At 37.6% G+C, this 18940-nt stretch overlaps 2 protein-coding genes across 2 annotated transcripts; both read left to right on the plus strand.

Moving 5' to 3' along the window:
* The first annotated feature begins 1569 nt into the window (after positions 1-1569).
* LOC113295870 lies at positions 1570-3654 on the plus strand. The gene is made up of 2 exons (XM_026544199.1): positions 1570-1969; positions 2195-3654. Exons 1-2 carry the CDS (start codon positions 1570-1572, stop codon positions 3652-3654), a joined length of 1860 nt encoding a protein of 619 aa, XP_026399984.1.
* Positions 3655-3692: 38 nt separating this feature from the next.
* On the plus strand, positions 3693-6892 carry LOC113295871. The gene is made up of 5 exons (XM_026544200.1): positions 3693-3764; positions 3872-4046; positions 4305-4625; positions 5204-5424; positions 6398-6892. Exons 1-5 carry the CDS (start codon positions 3693-3695, stop codon positions 6890-6892), a joined length of 1284 nt encoding a protein of 427 aa, XP_026399985.1.
* The last annotated feature ends 12048 nt before the right edge of the window (positions 6893-18940 follow it).

Here is an 18940-nt window from a genome sequence, read left to right on the forward strand (position 1 = left end):
ATATAACCCTGTATATATGCGCTAGATTTTTCTGTTTTCATGTTGTTAGTGTAGTCCGTTTACTTGCATTCTGTTACATAATCTGCATCATAGCTCCATAAGCATCAGCTGTAGTTTTAAAATTTCTATTGTCTGTGTATATTGCATATGTTTCCATTTACTGCATTCTTTCAGTACTTTTTGTTTCAACTTTCAACTGCACCTTAGCATAATCCGCATCTGTAGCTAGTTTCATTCTGTAGTGTGGGTTCTCTTTTGTTTCCTTTATCAGTTCATTGGTCCTCTTATGCTGTGGATTAATAGTTTACCTGTTAGTTTACCTTTGTTTTTAGACCATAATCTGTAGCTGTGCGTCAAAGTGCATCTAATCATACTCCGACTCTGTAGCCTGTTATAATAGTGTAACTTAGTGAAACTTGTTCCATTTCAAGCTTGTTATCATCATCATCTGTAGCTTAGTTCTATAACATTTTAACTGTAATAACTATAGTTTTTATCTATCCTTTGTCATCAGCATAGTTGCATCAGTAGGTTGTATATATACTTCATTAAATTTTACTTTTTCTGTTATAGCTTAACTTAGCTGCTAAATCCATTTGTTTATCTTGCATACTCATAGCTGCATCTTTATCATCCATCTTGTAGCTTTTCTATTAAAAGTGCATCATTGTCTTGGATTGTTTCTGTAAATTGAGTCTAGTTTAAGTCAGTTTTATTTACAGTAGTGATATCCTGTAGTTAAGATTGTGAACCTGTAAAGTTCTCTTTTGATTTTCTCAGTTTACTGCAATCTGTAGATGTTTGTTAGTTGCATCTCATAACACCTCGCACCTGTAAAATATCAGCATTTCAAGTCTATCATCCCTGTAATATATCCATGCCAGCATTCTCGCATTTCATCTGTATTCCTTTGTTTTATCTTTAAAACTCTGGGAACTGAACCTCTCCTTTGAGCAAGCAGGTACCTGTGACACATCTGTGCAAACCAAGAAAGCAGAAAGAGGAGCAGAGTACAACAGTTATTGTGGCTAAACCCGGTTGGTGTCATTCTTGAACCCCATTACACTCTATATCTGTATGCATGAAAACATGATAGCTTGATACACTAGCTGCCTTACTAAGCACTATTTCAGACCTGCAATTTCTGGTATTCTTGAGCATGATTTTGTGAAAAGTAACTTGCTTGCTGCAGTTATTATTTCACTTTCCCTGCAAATCTGTGCGTAATAATCTAAGAACTAGCTTTTGATCCATAAAAACACGAGCCTGTGATTTTAGAGTTTTACATTGCTACTTGTCTGAGCAGTATAACAAGTAACTGAATTTGTTGTTAGCTGTGCTAAACCTGTATGATAGTGAAATATATGAATCTGTATGCCTACTAAGCATCAGCTGTGGCCTGGTTGTGGCACTTGTTGTTAACTCTCATCTCTGCAATTTAACTAGTATGTATGCTAGGTTATGATTGTAACCTTTAGAGACCAAACAAATAGACTAGTCAGAATTAGCCAAGAAGAGATTGTTGACATACCTAGTTCTGAGGTAGACATCCCTGACCAATCTGAAACCATGGGTGAAGAAGCAAACCAACCCCGTAGTCTCAAGGACTACATGTACCCAACCAGGGAAAGCCAGCCCTCGTGCATCATTCTACCAGCTGATGCTGGTCAGTTTGAACTTAAGGCAAGTACCATTCACATGCTCCCTGTGTTTAGAGGGGTTGATGCTGAAAACCCCTACCATCATGTTAGAGATTTTGAAGATATTTGTGGGAATCTGCGTTTTAACCAAATGCCGGAAGAGTCCCTCAAACTGAGACTGTTTCCTTTCTCTTTGAAAGAAAAAGCCAAGTCCTGGCTGCATGCCTTACAACCACAGTCCATTAGAACATGGGATTCATGGGAAGACCTTACAAAAGAATTTTTCAAAAAAATTTTCCCTAACCATAAGACTGCGACAATTCGTCAAAGTCTGAATGGTTTTGTGCAATTAGAAGGTGAGACCTTAGCCAAATATCTGGAGAGATTTAATGAATTACTGCTCCAATGTCCTCACCATGGTTTTGAAAAATGGAGACTTGTGCAAATTTTGTATAAAGGTCTAGGTGTTACCACCCGAACCATAGTTGAGTCAATGTGCAATGGTTTATTTATTGAAAAAAGTGCTGATGAGGCTTGAACTTTCTTAATCGAAGTCGCTGAGAAGACTCAGCAATGGGAGTCCATCCGTGAACCTAAAAAGACTGGCCCTGTAGCTAATGTCCATAGAATCGAGTCCGATTTTGAAGAAAAAGCTAATGTTGCATCCTTGGCTAGGAGAGTAGAAGCGCTAGAGCTGCTGAAGAATGTGAAAACTACTGCCCCTACTCTCTGTGACCAAATTGAAATGGCCACTCGTGCCGCATGCCACAGTTCAGAGCATCTAGTGGATAGTTGTCCAGACCTACAAGCATTTCATGAGTCTAGATTTGAGCAGGCTAATGCTTTGTATCATAAGCAAGAGAACAACCCTTATTCTCAGACCTACAACCCAGGGTGGAGGAATATTTCTAATTTCTCGTGGTCTAAAGGGCCCGTACAAGGGGGTACACCAAGTAATAACCAAGGATATTCATATCCTAGAAACCCCCAAGTACAAACACACACACAGTACCCTGTAGAGAAAAGACCTAGCTTTGATGACGGTATAAACCAAATGAATCAAAACCTTTTGCAATATCAGAAGTTAAATGGCCAGAGGCTTGCGAGTTTAGAACTCAAAATCGGTCAAATGTGTGATGTACTAAACGAGAGAGAAAAAGGTAAACTACCTAGTCAACCTCAACAACTTCAGAAAATTGCATTTCAGGCAAGCACCTCAAATTGCAATGAGTCCTCTCATAATCAGGTAAATGCTGTCACTACTCTTCGTAGTGGTAAGGTTGTTGATAACAATGTAGGTGTACCACAATCAGTCGAGTCTAGATCAGACTCACCGGTGCATACAACTCCACAGAAAACAACCGTGGTGGAGAAGGAATCTGAGCATGATAATGACTCTAAGAATTCCACTGATGTTGCACCATCTCAGGTACCTGTTGCTCCATTTCCTCAGAGGTTGACACAACAAAAATGGGGTACTCACTACAATGAGATGTTGGAAATGTTTAAACGTGTAAACATAAACATTCCATTTCTCGAAGCAATTAGGCAGATACTCACCTATGCTAAATTTTTGAAAGACCTTTGCACACAAAAAAGAAAACATCATGTGCACAAGCGTGCTTTTCTCACTGAGCAGGTAAGTTCGATTATTCAAAGCAAAACTCCACCTAAGTTTAAAGACCCAGGTAGTCCAACTATCATATGCACTATAGGTGACCATACGATCGATAGGGCTTTGCTTGACTTAGGAGCAAGTGTGAACCTTTTTCCATATTCTGTGTATAAGCAATTAGGTCTTGGGGAGCTGAAACCCACTCCTGTTACGCTACAGTTAGCGGACAAATATGTCAAAATCCCTCGTGTTATTGTTGAAGATGTGTTAATCAAGGTTGATAAATTTTATTTTCCTGTGGACTTCATTGTGCTAGATACTCAACCTGTGCAAAACCCAGACTGCCAAATTCCTGTCATTTTAGGACGTCCTTTTCTGGCAACGCCAATGCTATCATAAACTGTCGTAATGGAGTGGTGAACTTATCTTTTGGAAACATGACTGTGGAATTAAATGTTTTCCGGGTTATCCAACAACATATGGATTTTGATGATGATGAATTGCATGAGGTTAATATGATTGAGAGTCTGATCCAAGACTCATTGCCGACATCGTATCTGTGGATCCTTTGCAAGCATGTTTAGATAATTTTGACTTAGATATTTTTGATTCTGAGTACATTAGTGAGGTTCACTCTTTGCTTGAATCTGTACCACCCATGGATATTGCTAAATGGCAGAATGCAATGGAACCACTTCCACTATCTGATTCCGAATCTTCCCCAATTCCTGATGAACCACCTAAGCTTGATTTGAAACCATTGCCTGATACTTTGAAATATGCTTTCTTAGGTTCTTCTAAGACTTTCCCTGTTATTATTGCATCATGTTTAGACACAGAACAAGAAAACAAACTTTTAGAAGTACTTAAAGAACATAAGGAGGCCTTAGGTTGGACCATCTCAGACCTTAAAGGTATAAGTCCCACCATTTGCATGCATCATATAAATCTTGAAGAAAATACTAAACCATCTATGGAAATGCAAAGGAGACTTAACCCCAACATGAGGGATGTTGTTAAAGGTGAAATTCTGAAATTGCTTGATGCAGGTATCATATACCCAATTCTAGATATCCAATGGGTCAATCCCATTCAAGTTGCGCCCAAAAAGTCTGGTATTACTGCAGTTCAGAATGAAATGAATGAGCTAGTCCCCACTCGTGTAACCACGGGATGGCGAGTTTGTATTGACTATAGGAATCTGAACACAGTAACAAAGAAAGACCATTTTCCTCTTCCCTTCATTGACCAAATGCTAAAAAGGTTGTCAAGACATAGTCACTATTGTTTCTTAGATGGCTATTCGGGTTATAACCAGATTCATATAGCACCCAAGGAACAACCAAATACCACATTTACCTGTCCTTATGGTACATTTTCTTATCGTCGTATGCCTTTTGGGTTGTGTAATGCACCCGTTACTTTTCAACGTTGCATGATGAGCATCTTTTCTGACATGGTAGATAAATTTCTTGAAATTTTCATGTATGATTTTTCTGTCTTTGGATCTTATTTTGATGAATGTTTGCATCATCTTACTCTTGTGCTGATTCGATGTAAGAAAAAGAATTTGGTTTTAAATTGGGAAAAATGTCATTTCATGGTTAACTCAGGCATCTTTCTAGGGCACATCATTTCTGAAAAGGCATATAAGTAGATAAAGCCAAAGTTGATCTCATTCAACATTTGCCTCAACCTCGCTCTGTGAGGGAGATAAGGTCATTCTTGGGCCATGCTGGTTTTTATCGGCGATTCATCAAAGATTTTAGTAAAATTTCAAGACCTTTGTGTAGTCTTCTTGCAAAAGATGTTGCATTTGTCTTTGATGATGCTTGTAAGGAAGCATGGGAGCAATTGAAAGCTCTTCTCACATCTGCCCCTGTACTCAGGCCACCCGATTGGACCTTACCATTTGAAATTATGTGTGATGCGTCTTATTATGCTGTAGGAGCTGTTTTAGGTCAGCGAGTAGACAAACTTCCTTATGTGATCTACTATGCTAGTAAGACACTTAATTATGCTCAACTGAATTATTCCACCACTGAGAAAGAATTACTAGCTGTTGTGTTTGCATTGGATAACTTTAGATCTTATTTGATAGGATCTAAAGTCATCATATATTCTGACCATGCTGCATTGAAATATCTTCTGTCTAAGAAAGATGTTAAGGCTCGTCTAATTCGATGGATACTCTTGATACAAGAGTTCAATCTCGAAATTCGAGATAAGAAAGGGTCTGAAAATGTCGTTGCTGATCACTTGTCTAGGTTGAATGTTGACTCTATTGATGAATCTTTGCTTATTAGAGAGTCATTCCCTGATGAAAAATTGATGCTTGTGTCTGAAATGCATTGGTTTGCTGATATTGTTAATTACCTCGCTACAGGTAGAATGCCTTTGCATTGGTCTAAAGAAGACCGCTCTAAATTCTTGGCTGAAGTGAAATGTTTCCTTTGGGATGACCCATACTTGTTTAAATACTGCCCTGACCAACTCATTAGGAGATGTGTCCCCAATTCTGAACAAAGAGATGTCATCTCTTTCTGTCATGACCATGCATGTGGAGGCCATTTTAGTGCCAAGAAAACTGCTGCAAAGATCTTTCAAAGTGGTTTTTATTGGCCATCATTGTTCAAAGATAGTCATGCCTTTTGTGTTGCTTGTGAACGATGCCAGAAATTAGGAAGTATCTCAAGAAGAAACATGATGCTCTTACAACCTATTTTGATTATTGAATTGTTTGATGTATGGGGTATTGATTTCATGGGTCCCTTTCCTAATTCTGAAGGTAATTTGTACATTCTTGTTGCTGTTGATTATGTTTCTAAGTGGGTAGAAGCCATTGCCTCCAAAATAAATGACCATAAAGTAGTTCTTTCTTTTCTAAAAGAAAACATCTTCTCTCGTTTTGGAACACCTAGAGCAATAATCAGTGATGGTGGTAGTCATTTTTGTAATAGACCTTTTGAATCACTTATGCGCAAATATGGAATCACTCATAATGTAGCAACCCATACCATCCTCAGACCAATGGCCAAGTAGAAGTTTCTAATAGGGAAATCAAGCATATTATTGAAAAGACTGTTAATCCAACTAGGAAAGATTGGTCTTTGCGCTTAAATGATGCTTTGTGGGCCTATAGAACTGCATACAAAACTCCCATTGGCATGTCCCCTTACAGACTAGTGGTAAAGCTTGTCATCTACCTGTTGAGTTAGAACATCGTGCATATTGGGCTGTCAAGAAGTTGAACTTTGATCTTGATAAGGCTGGTACCCAAAGGAAACTTCAACTCAGTGAGTTAGAAGAAATAAGAAATGATGCTTATGGTAGTGCCAAGATGTATAAACATAAGATGAAAGTGTTTCATGACAAGCGCATTCTGCGCAAGTCTTTCACACCTGGTCAAAAGGTTTCATTGTACAACACTCGTCTGCATATCTTTCCAGGTAAGTTACGTTATCGATGGCACGGACCATTCGTGGTACGTACTGTTTTCCCTCATGGAGCTGTAGAACTTGAAAATCCAGCAACCAAGATCATCTTCAAGGTCAATGGTCAGAGATTGAAACACTTTCTGGAACCACTTCCACCAGATGAGACCATGGACTTGGAAGACCCTATTTATGTGGACTAAACCGGTCCACCTGTGTACATACTTATGGATCGAACATCCATTTTCTTTCCCTTTTCTTTTCTTTCTGTATAGTTTTCATGTGTGCTAACCAATCTTTTTGTCCTATTGATAATATTGTTTGCTTTCAAAAGCATTCATCCATTTATGGTTTAGCACCATCTTTTTTGCATTTGGTAATCTCTTTCCTTTAGATCTACTCTGCACTGTTCTCCTGGTATGTTGTTATAATTCTGCTTATATTTTGAGGACAATGTTAGATTTGGGTTTGGGGGAGTATTTTGCATACAAAGTTTTTAGTATTTTGCATCTTAAACTGTTTTAAAAAAAATAAAATAATCAAAAATTCAAAAATCTTTGTAAATATTTGCATAAAACCTCCAAGTTTTAGAGATCTTAGAGTCACTAGCATGCTTCTAGCTATGTTTACATAGAGAGTCTGACGGAAATAACTGAACTTGGAAATACTGGAGAACACAATCGGGTTTCTTGTTTGTCTGAGCGTTAAAGTTGGATTTAACCATGCCGGTGGACGAATTAGGTGCTGCAAAGATATTTGGTAGTAGAGTTGTAATCACCCTTAGTGGAGACTACCTATTTTTACATCAAGCGAGGCACCAACATTCCATTTTTGTGACTATCTAAAAAGTCCTTTTAGAGTGTGTGTCACCGTACGCAAATTCCGGGTAGGAATGGTGAGCTACCCAACTTCGCACCACTTTCAGCACTATTTTTTGATCTCTTGAGTGCTAATTTTGTCAATCATGAGGATGACGTCTAAAGATGAAAACTCCTTCTTGTAGTTTGATTTGCAGTTAGCACCATTCTCTCTCACTCGACAACATCAACAGATCCATAGAAACACATCATCATCAACAAGCAACACGACGACAGATTCTATGAAGAAAGTTGAAGAAAGTCCAAGGTTTATATGCAACAATTCAAAAGTCTTATTCAAAAGTGAAGATACAATACAAAAAGCAGAATTCTATACGCAAGTGAAGATTTATCTTACAAAAGCGAAGAAAAACAAAAAAAGGTGAGAAACAGTGAAGTTCATAAATTCAAGACAATACAGTTTGTGAATAATTAAGTGATGAAGTCCCTCCTACATGGCATTAGTAGTTTCATTATTTATTTTGTGTTCAAAAAAAATAAAAAAAAATGTGAAGAATTAAGTGAGAACTACTATATTTTGTTTTTAATTTTGTTTAAAAAGCACCATGAAAATAAGAGGAAAGTTCAAGCAACAAGGAATTTGAAGAGAAAAATCATAAATTGTCAAGATTCTACGAAGTTTAGAAGTTCATCATCAACAGTTGAAGACCAAAGACGTTTCTATGGATGCTGTGAGAGTGGTGTTGATTGCCGATCGGATGTGAAGGTAAGTGAGTACTCCCATCCCTGCTAATGATTGATTTCATTTCTTAGAGATCATCAGAAAAAGATTCTTATTCCCACAATTTTGTGGAGTCTCTAGAAATTATCTCGGAAGGTTATCCTTCCTACCATTCAACGTGTGCAGGATTTCACTCTTCATTCATGTCTGCACACATGAGAGACTAGAAAAGCGGTCTTTTTGAGTGCAATTGTCATAAAATATTATTGGTAAGGCAGAAGTCGAGGTTTGTGATCACTCTCGAACCCGAATTCTTTCATATGGTGTGGTTCCTTCTCGCTCAACTCTTAAGGATGAGAATGCGTTCTTTTGGTATTTCTAACTTCGTGTTACTAGCATGCAGAAACTCTATGTCCTCATAGATCCTTGGATGCTTGGGACTCTATTACGCTCTGAGGTTGGAGAAGGTTTTGTGGGTACATCTCTGGTAGGTTCTCACGATACTACAACTCGTCCAACTAGGGACACCTAGGGGTTTAAAGGCTTAGTGCATACGCTAAATGCATTCGAAAAATAAATAAATAAATAAAAAGACCAGAGACAGTGGTATAATTAGAATTTCTTAATTTCTGTTTCACTTGAGGACAAGTAAAATTCAGGTTTGGGGGTATTTGATGAGTGCCAAATATTACATATTTCTACACCTTTTTATTGGCAATTATCTCATCTTTTGTGCTTTAAAATCATATATTATCCCAAATTGTGTATATTCATTGTTTTCAAGAATAAATATGTTTACTAATTAATTTTGTGTTTTTAGATACTAAATAAAGCTTGGATGAATTGAGAAGCCAAAAGAGCAGAGGAATAGTAGCTAGCGACTATCAAAGAGATACAACGCAAAGCCCCCGCGAGAAGGCTGTGAAGCACGAAGGAATATCGCGTAAATTGGGGACTATTTTCTCTGTAAAGATCATCTAAGAATAGCTGGATCAATTAGTAATATTAATATAATTGTGTTTTCATCTTGTTCACCATGTTCTAATTCCATTTGCTAGGATTTAGATGAAACCCTGATTCTCTGCTATGTTATTCATACTATTTATGTTACTCTTGAATGTTTGTATTGTTCTAGGATAAAGTCAATCTTAGTGCTTCAATGCTTTTCTCTCATAGTGTATGCCATGTATCCATTGCAGTTAGGATAAAACTGTGTTGATTGTGCTGCAGATCATGCCTTAGAGACTGTTGTTAATCCCTTGACTAGTTGTGCTTAATTAGACAGTTAGTGCTCTGGATTGATACCTTAGTTGCGATTGAACTATGCATTGGTGAAACACCTTAGGTAAGTGATAGACTTGACACTTCTTCCTTATCTGTTACAAGGACAAGATTAGTATAATTAGTAGAATACATAGTAGGAATTAGTGGTAGATTTGACAATCCTAGTGCCTTTATTCTCAGTGTTAACATCTCTGTCATTGCCTTTTTGTTTTACTGTTCTAATCTCTATACAATCACCTTTGTCGTATCGACGCAAAACAAAACCCCCCTTGTGTTACCCTTGTTCTAAGTCAGTTGTAGTAAAGACCATAAGATTCAGCCTTTTCTCCCTCCTTGTCCCTGAGGATCGACCTGTACTTGTCCTGTGTTACTTCTCGACACTGTGCACTTGCATTTCTAATTGTAGGTATCTTTACAGACCTACCAGGTTTCCATGTGAGATGGAGTATTGACTAAGGGGGAGTGATACATATCACCATAGTATTATTGTTGAAGTTGTGATACAATTGAACTTTGACACTGTGCAATAATACTATGACACGGTATAACAATGATCGAGAGTTATGTTTTCTCATTGTTATAGCTACAGATCTTCAACAACGGTGATGCTAAACTTACAACCTTTGGGATCATTGGAGTACTTGGGAAATGACGAAGATTTCGAGGAACGTTGAAGATTAGACATGTGGAATAAGAGCTACTAAAGTTTCATTATCTTTTTTGTATTTCATATGTATTGATAGTTTTGTCACTAAAATTGACAAAGGGGGAGATTGTTAGAGCATTGCTCGGTCGAACTCGCATGCGTTGCTATCTTAAGCATGTTTGTCAATGTTAGTGATCAAAACCGTAAGTCTTGATTTCTAGTCTACTATAGCTAAGTCTTGGACTAGGATAGAAAGTGTAGTTGAGCTCAAGGGATTCATGGCGATTCATCATACAATAAGAAGAACTACTCAAGGAACCGATGGAATTTCTCGACAAAAAGGTATGTGAAGACTTGAACTTATCTATCACTCAAAAGTCTATCTATTCTATCTCCTACTTCTTGAGACAAAAAGTTGTATGCTATATATAGACTTTGATTATACACAGTTGGTATTTCGAGCCGAGTATACCTCGCCTATCTATATCTCGAAATATGTGTTGGTAAGCTTTTCGCTTCGACCAAGTTTATCTTTACCTAGTGACGAAAGTCATGATATGTTTCAATCACTTTGAAAATTGCTTTGACGAAGAATATTTTAATGATTGGAATGAGAGTTTAGATTACATAACCAATGTGGTCATAAGCATTGTTGTGGAAACACATTTATGTATAAGTCCTATTCCTTGAACAAAAGTTTGCGAACTTTGTTGATCAAGAGAACCGGAAGATATGGCGTGAGCCAAGTCCGCGAATTCAGTCCGCGAACTTCTGAAGTTCTCAAACCCGAGAATTTCTGCTGGAGTTGACAAACTAGTGCGTGAAGCTAATTTCGCGAACCCAGTCCGCGAACCGGCGAAGTTCTCATCCCGAGAATTTCTGCTGGAGTTTGTAAACTCTGCCCGGTAACTTAAGTCCGCGAACCAAGTCTGCGAACTTAAGAAGGTTATATATCTGAAGATGATTTCTGAACTTAAACTTAAAAAGACTAAGGAATGCAGTTTTCAAACCGTGGCTATAAAAGTTCATTAACTTATTTGAGTGCATCAAATCATCTTTGCTTCAATTGTGTCTTGTGTAGTTACATAAGAATTCCTTACAATTGAACAACTCTCTAACTAGTTCATTTGAGTCATGTGAACTAGTTATGGTGAAGAAGAACATGGTTGATATGAAATGCTCATATAGCTAACCTTTTGGTTAACTATTATTGAACCAACAAGTGCATACGTTTGGGTACGGTTAACAAACCTTGAAGCGTGCATTTCAATTGTGTGTAACAAGTTAAGTTTTCGATCTAACGGTTGAGAAATATTAGCTTGAATCTAAATAAGGTTTTCATCTAAAGGTGGATATTGAATCTTTGTTACAAGGTAACTTAATGGCAAACCCTGATTTGAAAGACTAGATAAGGAGACATCTAGCATCAATGCAAAACTAATCCCCACACCTTACGTGTGATACTAGTTTGCGTGCTAGAGTCGGTTCTCCTTTAACCTTTGGTTTTCTTCTTCTAAAACCAGGTTAACGACTTAAAGACTTCATTGGGATTGTGAAGCCAGATCGATACTACTTTATCGTAGTTGTGTGATATGATCTTGCATCTTCTATCATACGAGTAAAATCATATTTATTGGCTTGAGATTGATATCTCTGATAGGAAAGATATAAAAAGTAATCACAAACATCTTCGTCTCATCGTTTGTGATTCCACAACATCTTGTTTCGCTACCATACGATTAAGATTGTTGTGAGGTGATTGATAACTCTAGGCTGTTCTTCGGGAATATAAGACCGGATTATCAATTGGTTCCTGTTCACCTTGATTACTATCAAAAGACGGAACAAAACCTTTTAGGGATAATATGTGGGAGACAGATTAATCCTTCGATAGACTTGTCTGTGTGAGACAGATTTATTTGTCATCAAGTCTTCGACTTTGGGTCGTAGCAACTCTTAGTTGTGGGTGAGATCAGCTAAGGGAATCAAGTGTGCAGTATCCTGCTGGGATCAGAGGCGTAGGGAGTACAACTGTACCTTGGATCAGTGAGAGACTGATTGGAGTTCAACTACAGTTCAGTCCTAAGTTAGCTTAGAGTAGGCTAGTGTCTGTAGCGGCTTAATACAGTGTGTGTTCAATCTGGACTAGGTCCCGGGGTTTTTCTGCATTTGCGGTTTCCTCGTTAACAAAATTTCTGGTGTTTGTGTTATTTCAATTCCCGCATTATATTGTTTTATCTTTATAATTGAAATAGTACAGGTTGTGCGTTAGATCATCAATTAGAGTAATCCAACCTTTGGTTGTTGATTGTCATTGATTGATCCTCGGATATTGGTCTTTGGTACCATCCGAGTTATTCCTTGTATTTGATTAGGACTCGCTGATTTCTATTAGCTTGAGTAAATCAAATCAAGAATGAGATATTAACTCCTTGAGATACTTTTACCTAAATTGAGTCTGACTGTCTAGTTGATTCTCTAGAAAGTATTCCGGAGTTAGTCCATACAGATTGCTAAGCGAAATATTGGGTGTTGTTGTTAGACCCCCGCTTTTTCAATTGGTATCAGAGCAGGCAAACATGTTTAAGACCTTACAAGTCTGTGTTTGTAGCGATCTGACTCTATGGACAGAGGTGCTATATATATTAACGTACCACCAGCCTTCGATGGCTCTAATTACTTATGGTGGAAAATTGCTATGCGAGCTTTTCTTCAAGCACGTGATTTTCAATCATGGTTATATGTTGTTAATGGCTATGATGTTCCCGTTGTGGCAGTTGGAGATGTAAACGTTCCCAAGGATATTGGTGAATACAGTCCTGCCGAGATACTTGCTGCAAAGCAAAACTCCGACGGTTTGAATGCCATCATACATGCCATTACCCCAAATCTTCATCACCGCGTGTCTAACTGCACTAGGTCTAAAGATGCTTGGGATATCTTAGAAACCGTATTTGAAGGTAACTCCATTGAAAAGGAAACTAGGCTTCAAAACCTTAATTCCGATTGGGAGAACCTTCGTATGGCAGATGAAGATACATTTGATGATTTTAATCACAAAGTGTCTGAAATTTTTAATGCATCTTTTGTACTGGGTAAGACTATTCCTGAAAAGGACATTGTGATGAAAATTCTCAGATTGCTGCCATCTCGATACGAGTCTAAGAAGCATGCCATCTTTAAGGGAAATAACCTTGATAATCTTTCCAGAAATACATTGGTTGGAAAGCTAAAGATATTTGACCATGAGCATACATCCAAAATCGGAAAGGATTGTGCCTTTAAAGCACAAAAGAACACTAAATTACTTGATAAGAGTAAAAGTGTTTATGTCTCTGAGGACGATCATTCTGAGAGTGATTTTTCAGATGAAGATCTTGACAAATCAGTCTCCCTGATCACAAGACAGTTTAGGGATCTTCTATTTAAGAGAAGTAAACGGTTTTCAAGAGACAAACCTAGGTCATTAGATAAACCTCACAATCGTGTTCCTCCTAAAAAAAGGGATGCTGACGAGGCTGATGACGAGGATATGCCACAATGATTTAAGTGTAAAGGTTTTGGTCATTTTGCAAACGAGTGCCCAAACCGTAGAAAATACACTGGGAACAAAGGTCTTGTTGTAACACTTGATGAGATGTCTGAAATCTATGATTCTGATGAAGATAGGAAATCAAGTGTCGGTCTTCTATGTGAAAATATTGATTTTGATAATTGTAGTAATACATATATCAACCTTGATGGTTTCGGTGAAGAAGAGAACCCAATCAAGCTGGAAGAATCAATTGACCCATCTTTTGGAAACTCTGTTTGTAATGTTTCAGGATCTACCTTGTGTCTAGCTGCAGTCACACCACAGATGCCTGAATATTATTCAAGATTGACGTGCTCGTTTTGTTCTCAGAAGGGTCATGAACTATCAAGATGTTACAAGTACAAACATCAAGTGAGGCACGCCAACAAACTTCAACGAAGAGAAAATCGATTAGCAAGGAAGCTTAACCTTGCTCAGAAGACCGCTGAGGTATGTAGGATTTTATCTTCGTCTAAGAAGTTAGCTTCCAAAGACAAAACAAGACCATTAGAGAAGAAAGCATGGTCAAATCGTTTTGATAGAGAGAGGTCAGAGGATTCCTATCAAGAGAAAAATGGTGGAAAAATTGTTGTTCACCACAGCACAAATTAATTGTGTTGTTTGGGAGATCTTGTCTCATGTGCCTGATCAAAAGAGACAAGGTTGTGAACGCACAGTCTTTAGGAAAAGTTTTTTTTTGGATTGTTCTTTTCTGTCTATCAAATAAAAGGAAGGGTTATTATCGAAAATTCTACTCTTTATAGGGTTTAGAGTTGGACGTCCACGAACCTGTTTAAAGGTTGCGAATCCTACATTCCTTTTTCCTCTCTGATATCCTTTATATCTTAAGACTGCTTGTTGAGATTGTGAATTCCACTCACAAAAATCAGTTGTTTATAACTGTTCCCTTAAGCATCATGTCTTTGGATGGCAAGGATGTCAACATGATTGTTAAGCCATCAGTCAAGGAAAAAGAGATATCTCCAGTAACTCCGTCCTTGAAAAGAAAAAGGAGGAATACAAGAAAGCTAAGGGCTGTCCCTTCTAACTCTCAGAAGTTTTACGATGTTCTTGACGAGTTGAAGGAAGTAAGAAAGGAGATTCTTGATATTAAGGCTTGCGTTTTAAGATCTTTGGAAATTCAGAAATCCCTGGTTCGACATCACCAGCCAAGACGGTTTGTTGATATTAACTCCTATCTTCACGAACCTTATCTACCAATGGTTGTTGACGACAAGGAGTTCGAGAATGATAAAGAATTTCTCAAAGACACTGTTGCCTAGTATGTTTTCTTTCTGGTTTATTTGGAAGAATAACTAGTGCTTGAATAACAATGATTGTGACTACACATAGTTATTATTTTTCATCTTCTTGTTCTTTTTTAGGTTATTTTGTTTTAAAAAAAAAATCTAAAAATATTTGGAGGATGATGTTTTTGCAGTATTTAATCTTTATGATTTGTTATATTGCAACTTGTTATGAGATATTGGTGTTTACGTCCGTGAACCATATTTGTCCCATACCTTGTCAAAAGTAAAGTCGTTTATTATCGATATTCATGTATTGGTTAAAGAATGAATGGACTTTTAACAATTACAAAAGTTAAGCCTATATTGTCAATCTTTGACAGAAGATAGGTTAAAATCTTTTGTTTGCAAGGATTATGTCTATTGAATGTCGTTATGCGAATAGTGATGGAAGATAGAATGAATCATTGCGTGTTCCACAGTATTGATCTTTACTGATCCATATTTTATGTAATACTGTGAGGCTCCGTCATGTGTCTTATATTGAGCACTAAACAACCAAGTTGATTATTTTTTATTGGCTTTGTTGTTGCTCCGTAAGGTATTATATATCGAGCATTATGAACTAAATTAATCATCTTGTTTGGTTATTTAGTTATTACTCCATAAGTTTTTCTTGTGTTGAGTATATGAGTGGTTAAGCTAATCATTCCTTATGGTTAAACTTAGTCCTAGCTCCGGAATTTTACTTATGTTGAGCATAATCAATTAAATTGATCACTTTTTGTGTTTAATTTGGTTGCGTATTCCGATTAAATTAATCATGGGTTTACTTGTGATTAATTTGATTGAGGTTTTGGATATAAAAATCATTCTTATGGTTTTGGTGTCCAATAGAAATCCTTCTTTTCTTTTGAAATTAAGGTCGCTCGTTGTTGTTCTCTCGGGAATGACATCAAATGGGGAAGTGTTCTTTTGAACTTGTGCTTAATGGTCATATCTTGAGGGGTGTGCGGTTGTGGAATTTTAGAGGGTTTATCTTGTATCTTTAAACTCCTTGATGAATGCGTTTAGCTTCGGATTTATGATTGCATCTAAATTAGTTGGTATGTATTTTTTCTTTTAGTCATGAAATGTCTCTTACGAAATTTCATTATGATCTCGTTCTTGTACCTTTGCGAATTTTATTGACAAAAAGGGGGAGAATTAATATGTAGTTCACACTACAAATACATACGGTTTTCAGATCATTGTGTAAGGGGGAGTGGTTTCCATGTGAGATGGAGTATTGACTAAGGGGGAGTGATACATATCACCATAGTATTATTGTTGAAGTTGTGATACAATTGAACTTTGACACTGTGTAATAATACTATGACACTGTATAACAATGATCGAGAATTATTTTTTCTCATTGTTATAGCTATGAATCTTCAACAACGATGATGCTAAACTTACAACCTTTGGGATCATTGGAGTACTTGGAAATGACGAAGATTTCGAGGAACGTTGAAGATTAGACATGTGGAATAAGATCTACTAAAGTTTCATTATATTTTTTGTATTTCATATGTATTGATAGTTTTGTCACTAAAATTGACAAAGGGGGAGATTGTTAGAGCATTGCTCGGTCGAACTCGCATGCGTTGCTATCTCAAACATGTTTGTCAATGTTAGTGATCAAAAGTATAAGTCTTGATTTCTAGTCTACTATAGCTAAGTCTCGGACTAGGATAGAAAGTGTAGTTGAGCTCAAGGACTTCACGGCGATACATCATACAAGAAGAAGAACTACTCAAGGAACCGATGGAACTTCTCGACAAAAAGGTATGTGAAGACTTGAACTTATCTATCACTCAAAAGTCTATCTATTCTATCTCCTACTTCTTGAGACAAAAAGTCGTATGCTATATATAGACTTTGATTATACACAGTTGGTATTTCGAGCCGAGTATACCTCGCCTATCTATATCACGAAATATGTGTTGGTAATCTTTTCGCTTCGACCAAGTTTATCTTTACCTAGTGACGAAAGTCATGATATGTTTCAATCACTTTGAAAATTGCTTTGACAAAGAATGTTTCAATGATTGGAATGAGAGTTTAACCAATGTTGACATAAGCATTGTTGTGGAAACACATTTATGTATAAGTCCTATTCCTTGAACCAAAGTTTGCGAACTTTGTTGATCAAGAGAACCGGAAGAATGGCGCGAGCCAAGTCCGCGAACTGCCGAAATTCTCAAACCCGAGAATTTCTGCTGGAGTTGACAAAATAGTGCGTGAAGCTAAGTCCGCGAACTCAGTCCACGAACCCAGTCAGCGAACCGGCGAAGTTCTCATCCCGAGAATTTCTGCTAGAGTTTGTAAACTTGTAGATGGGGCAAAAACGATTTGCTGGTTTTTACGAAATTGAGGAGACGACCGAACGTAGGAGACTCCTTGAACCGAGCGAAATGTACAACCTCACACAGATGCAGTGCAAGAAGGGAGTGTTTTGAATTCGAGAGATCAATCTGTAGTACTCCGACCTAAACCAAGACAATGGCCGTTCCAGAGTAAATTCGGTAACAAGAGAGGATGGGTTGATCTGTAGGAGGGAAGCTGAGAAATGTGTGGAATCAATGGTAATCAAAGATTGTGGGTGTGTTGTGTATTCTTAATAAGATAAGTGCTGAATGATTGAAGTTGCTCAGTTGAGAGTAATTGCTCAATTGATGAGGTGTTGATCTCGTGTTGTCTTTGAGACGTGAGATTCTTGTTCTATCTTCAATCATAATTCAGAGATTTATTTATATTGCTGGAATTGTAGACACCATGATCCCATGAAGTGTGACAATTGAGGGAATCAAAGAGTGGGGAAGTGGAAATCGTGTTTGAAACCAGTTGCTCATCGTGCGGAGACTTGGTCGATTTTCCATCCACTACTTTGTTAACTCCTTCAACTGATTGCACGACTTGCTCACATTCCATCGTGCGTATGAACACACGTGCCGTAGACCGCCAGACCAAAACCCTAGTTGATATCCCCCCAAGTGACACGATTGATGTCTCGTGAACGTGGAGTCTGCAGGGCAGATGTGTATTTAGTCAGTTGCTGACTTCATGGGACGATGAGTCCATGTATTTGCTCAGTTGAACATGATTCTGCAAAATGTTCTGAAACTCATGAATTGAACGTGTCCGTTGAGACGTAGGTGTAATTCTCACGTTGAGGTGAGAAAGTATTTCTCATTCGATGAATTGTTGAATATTGATAGTTGAACCAATATTCCTTGGTTTGAGCAAATATTGCTCATATGAGCAAGTGTTGCTCGTATGATGAATTATTGGCAGCGTGACCGAAATAAAATATTAATTAGAATACTGGTAGTTGAACCGAGTATAATAAAATGGTGATCATGAGATCGTCGTAAAATTATTAGCGTTCGAATATGGAATTATGATCCTTGGACTCAGAAACCCTAATTTGATCAATTGATGACCGAGTGGTAGTTTATTGAAAATTTAACCATGGAATGAAGGAGGATCGGATACATGAGACCGTGGGTCGACCATGTAGCGTCCATATGCTCACGTGAGCAAATACCAAGACCCCTTGAAGAGTTGGTGAAAAGATGATCAAATGATGGTTCAATCATTTTTCATATAATGCTCGTCTGAGCCTTAGATGATAAAACCTAATTAATTATGGAGAGGTCAGAGACCGACCAAGGGGTCATGAAACCAACCCTGGATGGTCATGGGATCGAATGACGATCACTTCATGAAATTCAAAAATTATTTGGAAGAGTCTTGGACCTAATACGTGCAATTGCGTAAATTAGGTCAAACCATGAAAATACGTGGGACCGGATCATTGCGAACCAAAGAGACAACCTTGGTCGGTCAACATAACATGCTCACGTCGTCAACACGTCCACATCTCAGTCCTGAGAATTTTGATATTTTCTGGCGTGCG

This window comes from Papaver somniferum, chromosome 7 (genome assembly GCF_003573695.1).
Source record: "Papaver somniferum cultivar HN1 chromosome 7, ASM357369v1, whole genome shotgun sequence".
Lineage (NCBI taxonomy): Eukaryota > Viridiplantae > Streptophyta > Magnoliopsida > Ranunculales > Papaveraceae > Papaver > Papaver somniferum.

Coding starts and splice junctions, on each gene's coding strand:
- LOC113295870 (XM_026544199.1), top strand. CDS start 1,570: ATGGGTGAAGAAGCAAACCAACCCCGTAGTCTCAAGGACTACATGTAC. Junction 1,970..2,194: donor GACTGCGACAATTCGTCAAA/GTCTGAATGGTT, acceptor TCTTAATCGAAG/TCGCTGAGAAGACTCAGCAA.
- LOC113295871 (XM_026544200.1), top strand. CDS start 3,693: ATGACTGTGGAATTAAATGTTTTCCGGGTTATCCAACAACATATGGAT. Junction 4,626..5,203: donor CACATTTACCTGTCCTTATG/GTACATTTTCTT, acceptor ATTATGCTGTAG/GAGCTGTTTTAGGTCAGCGA. Junction 5,425..6,397: donor TGTCTAAGAAAGATGTTAAG/GCTCGTCTAATT, acceptor GTGGGCCTATAG/AACTGCATACAAAACTCCCA.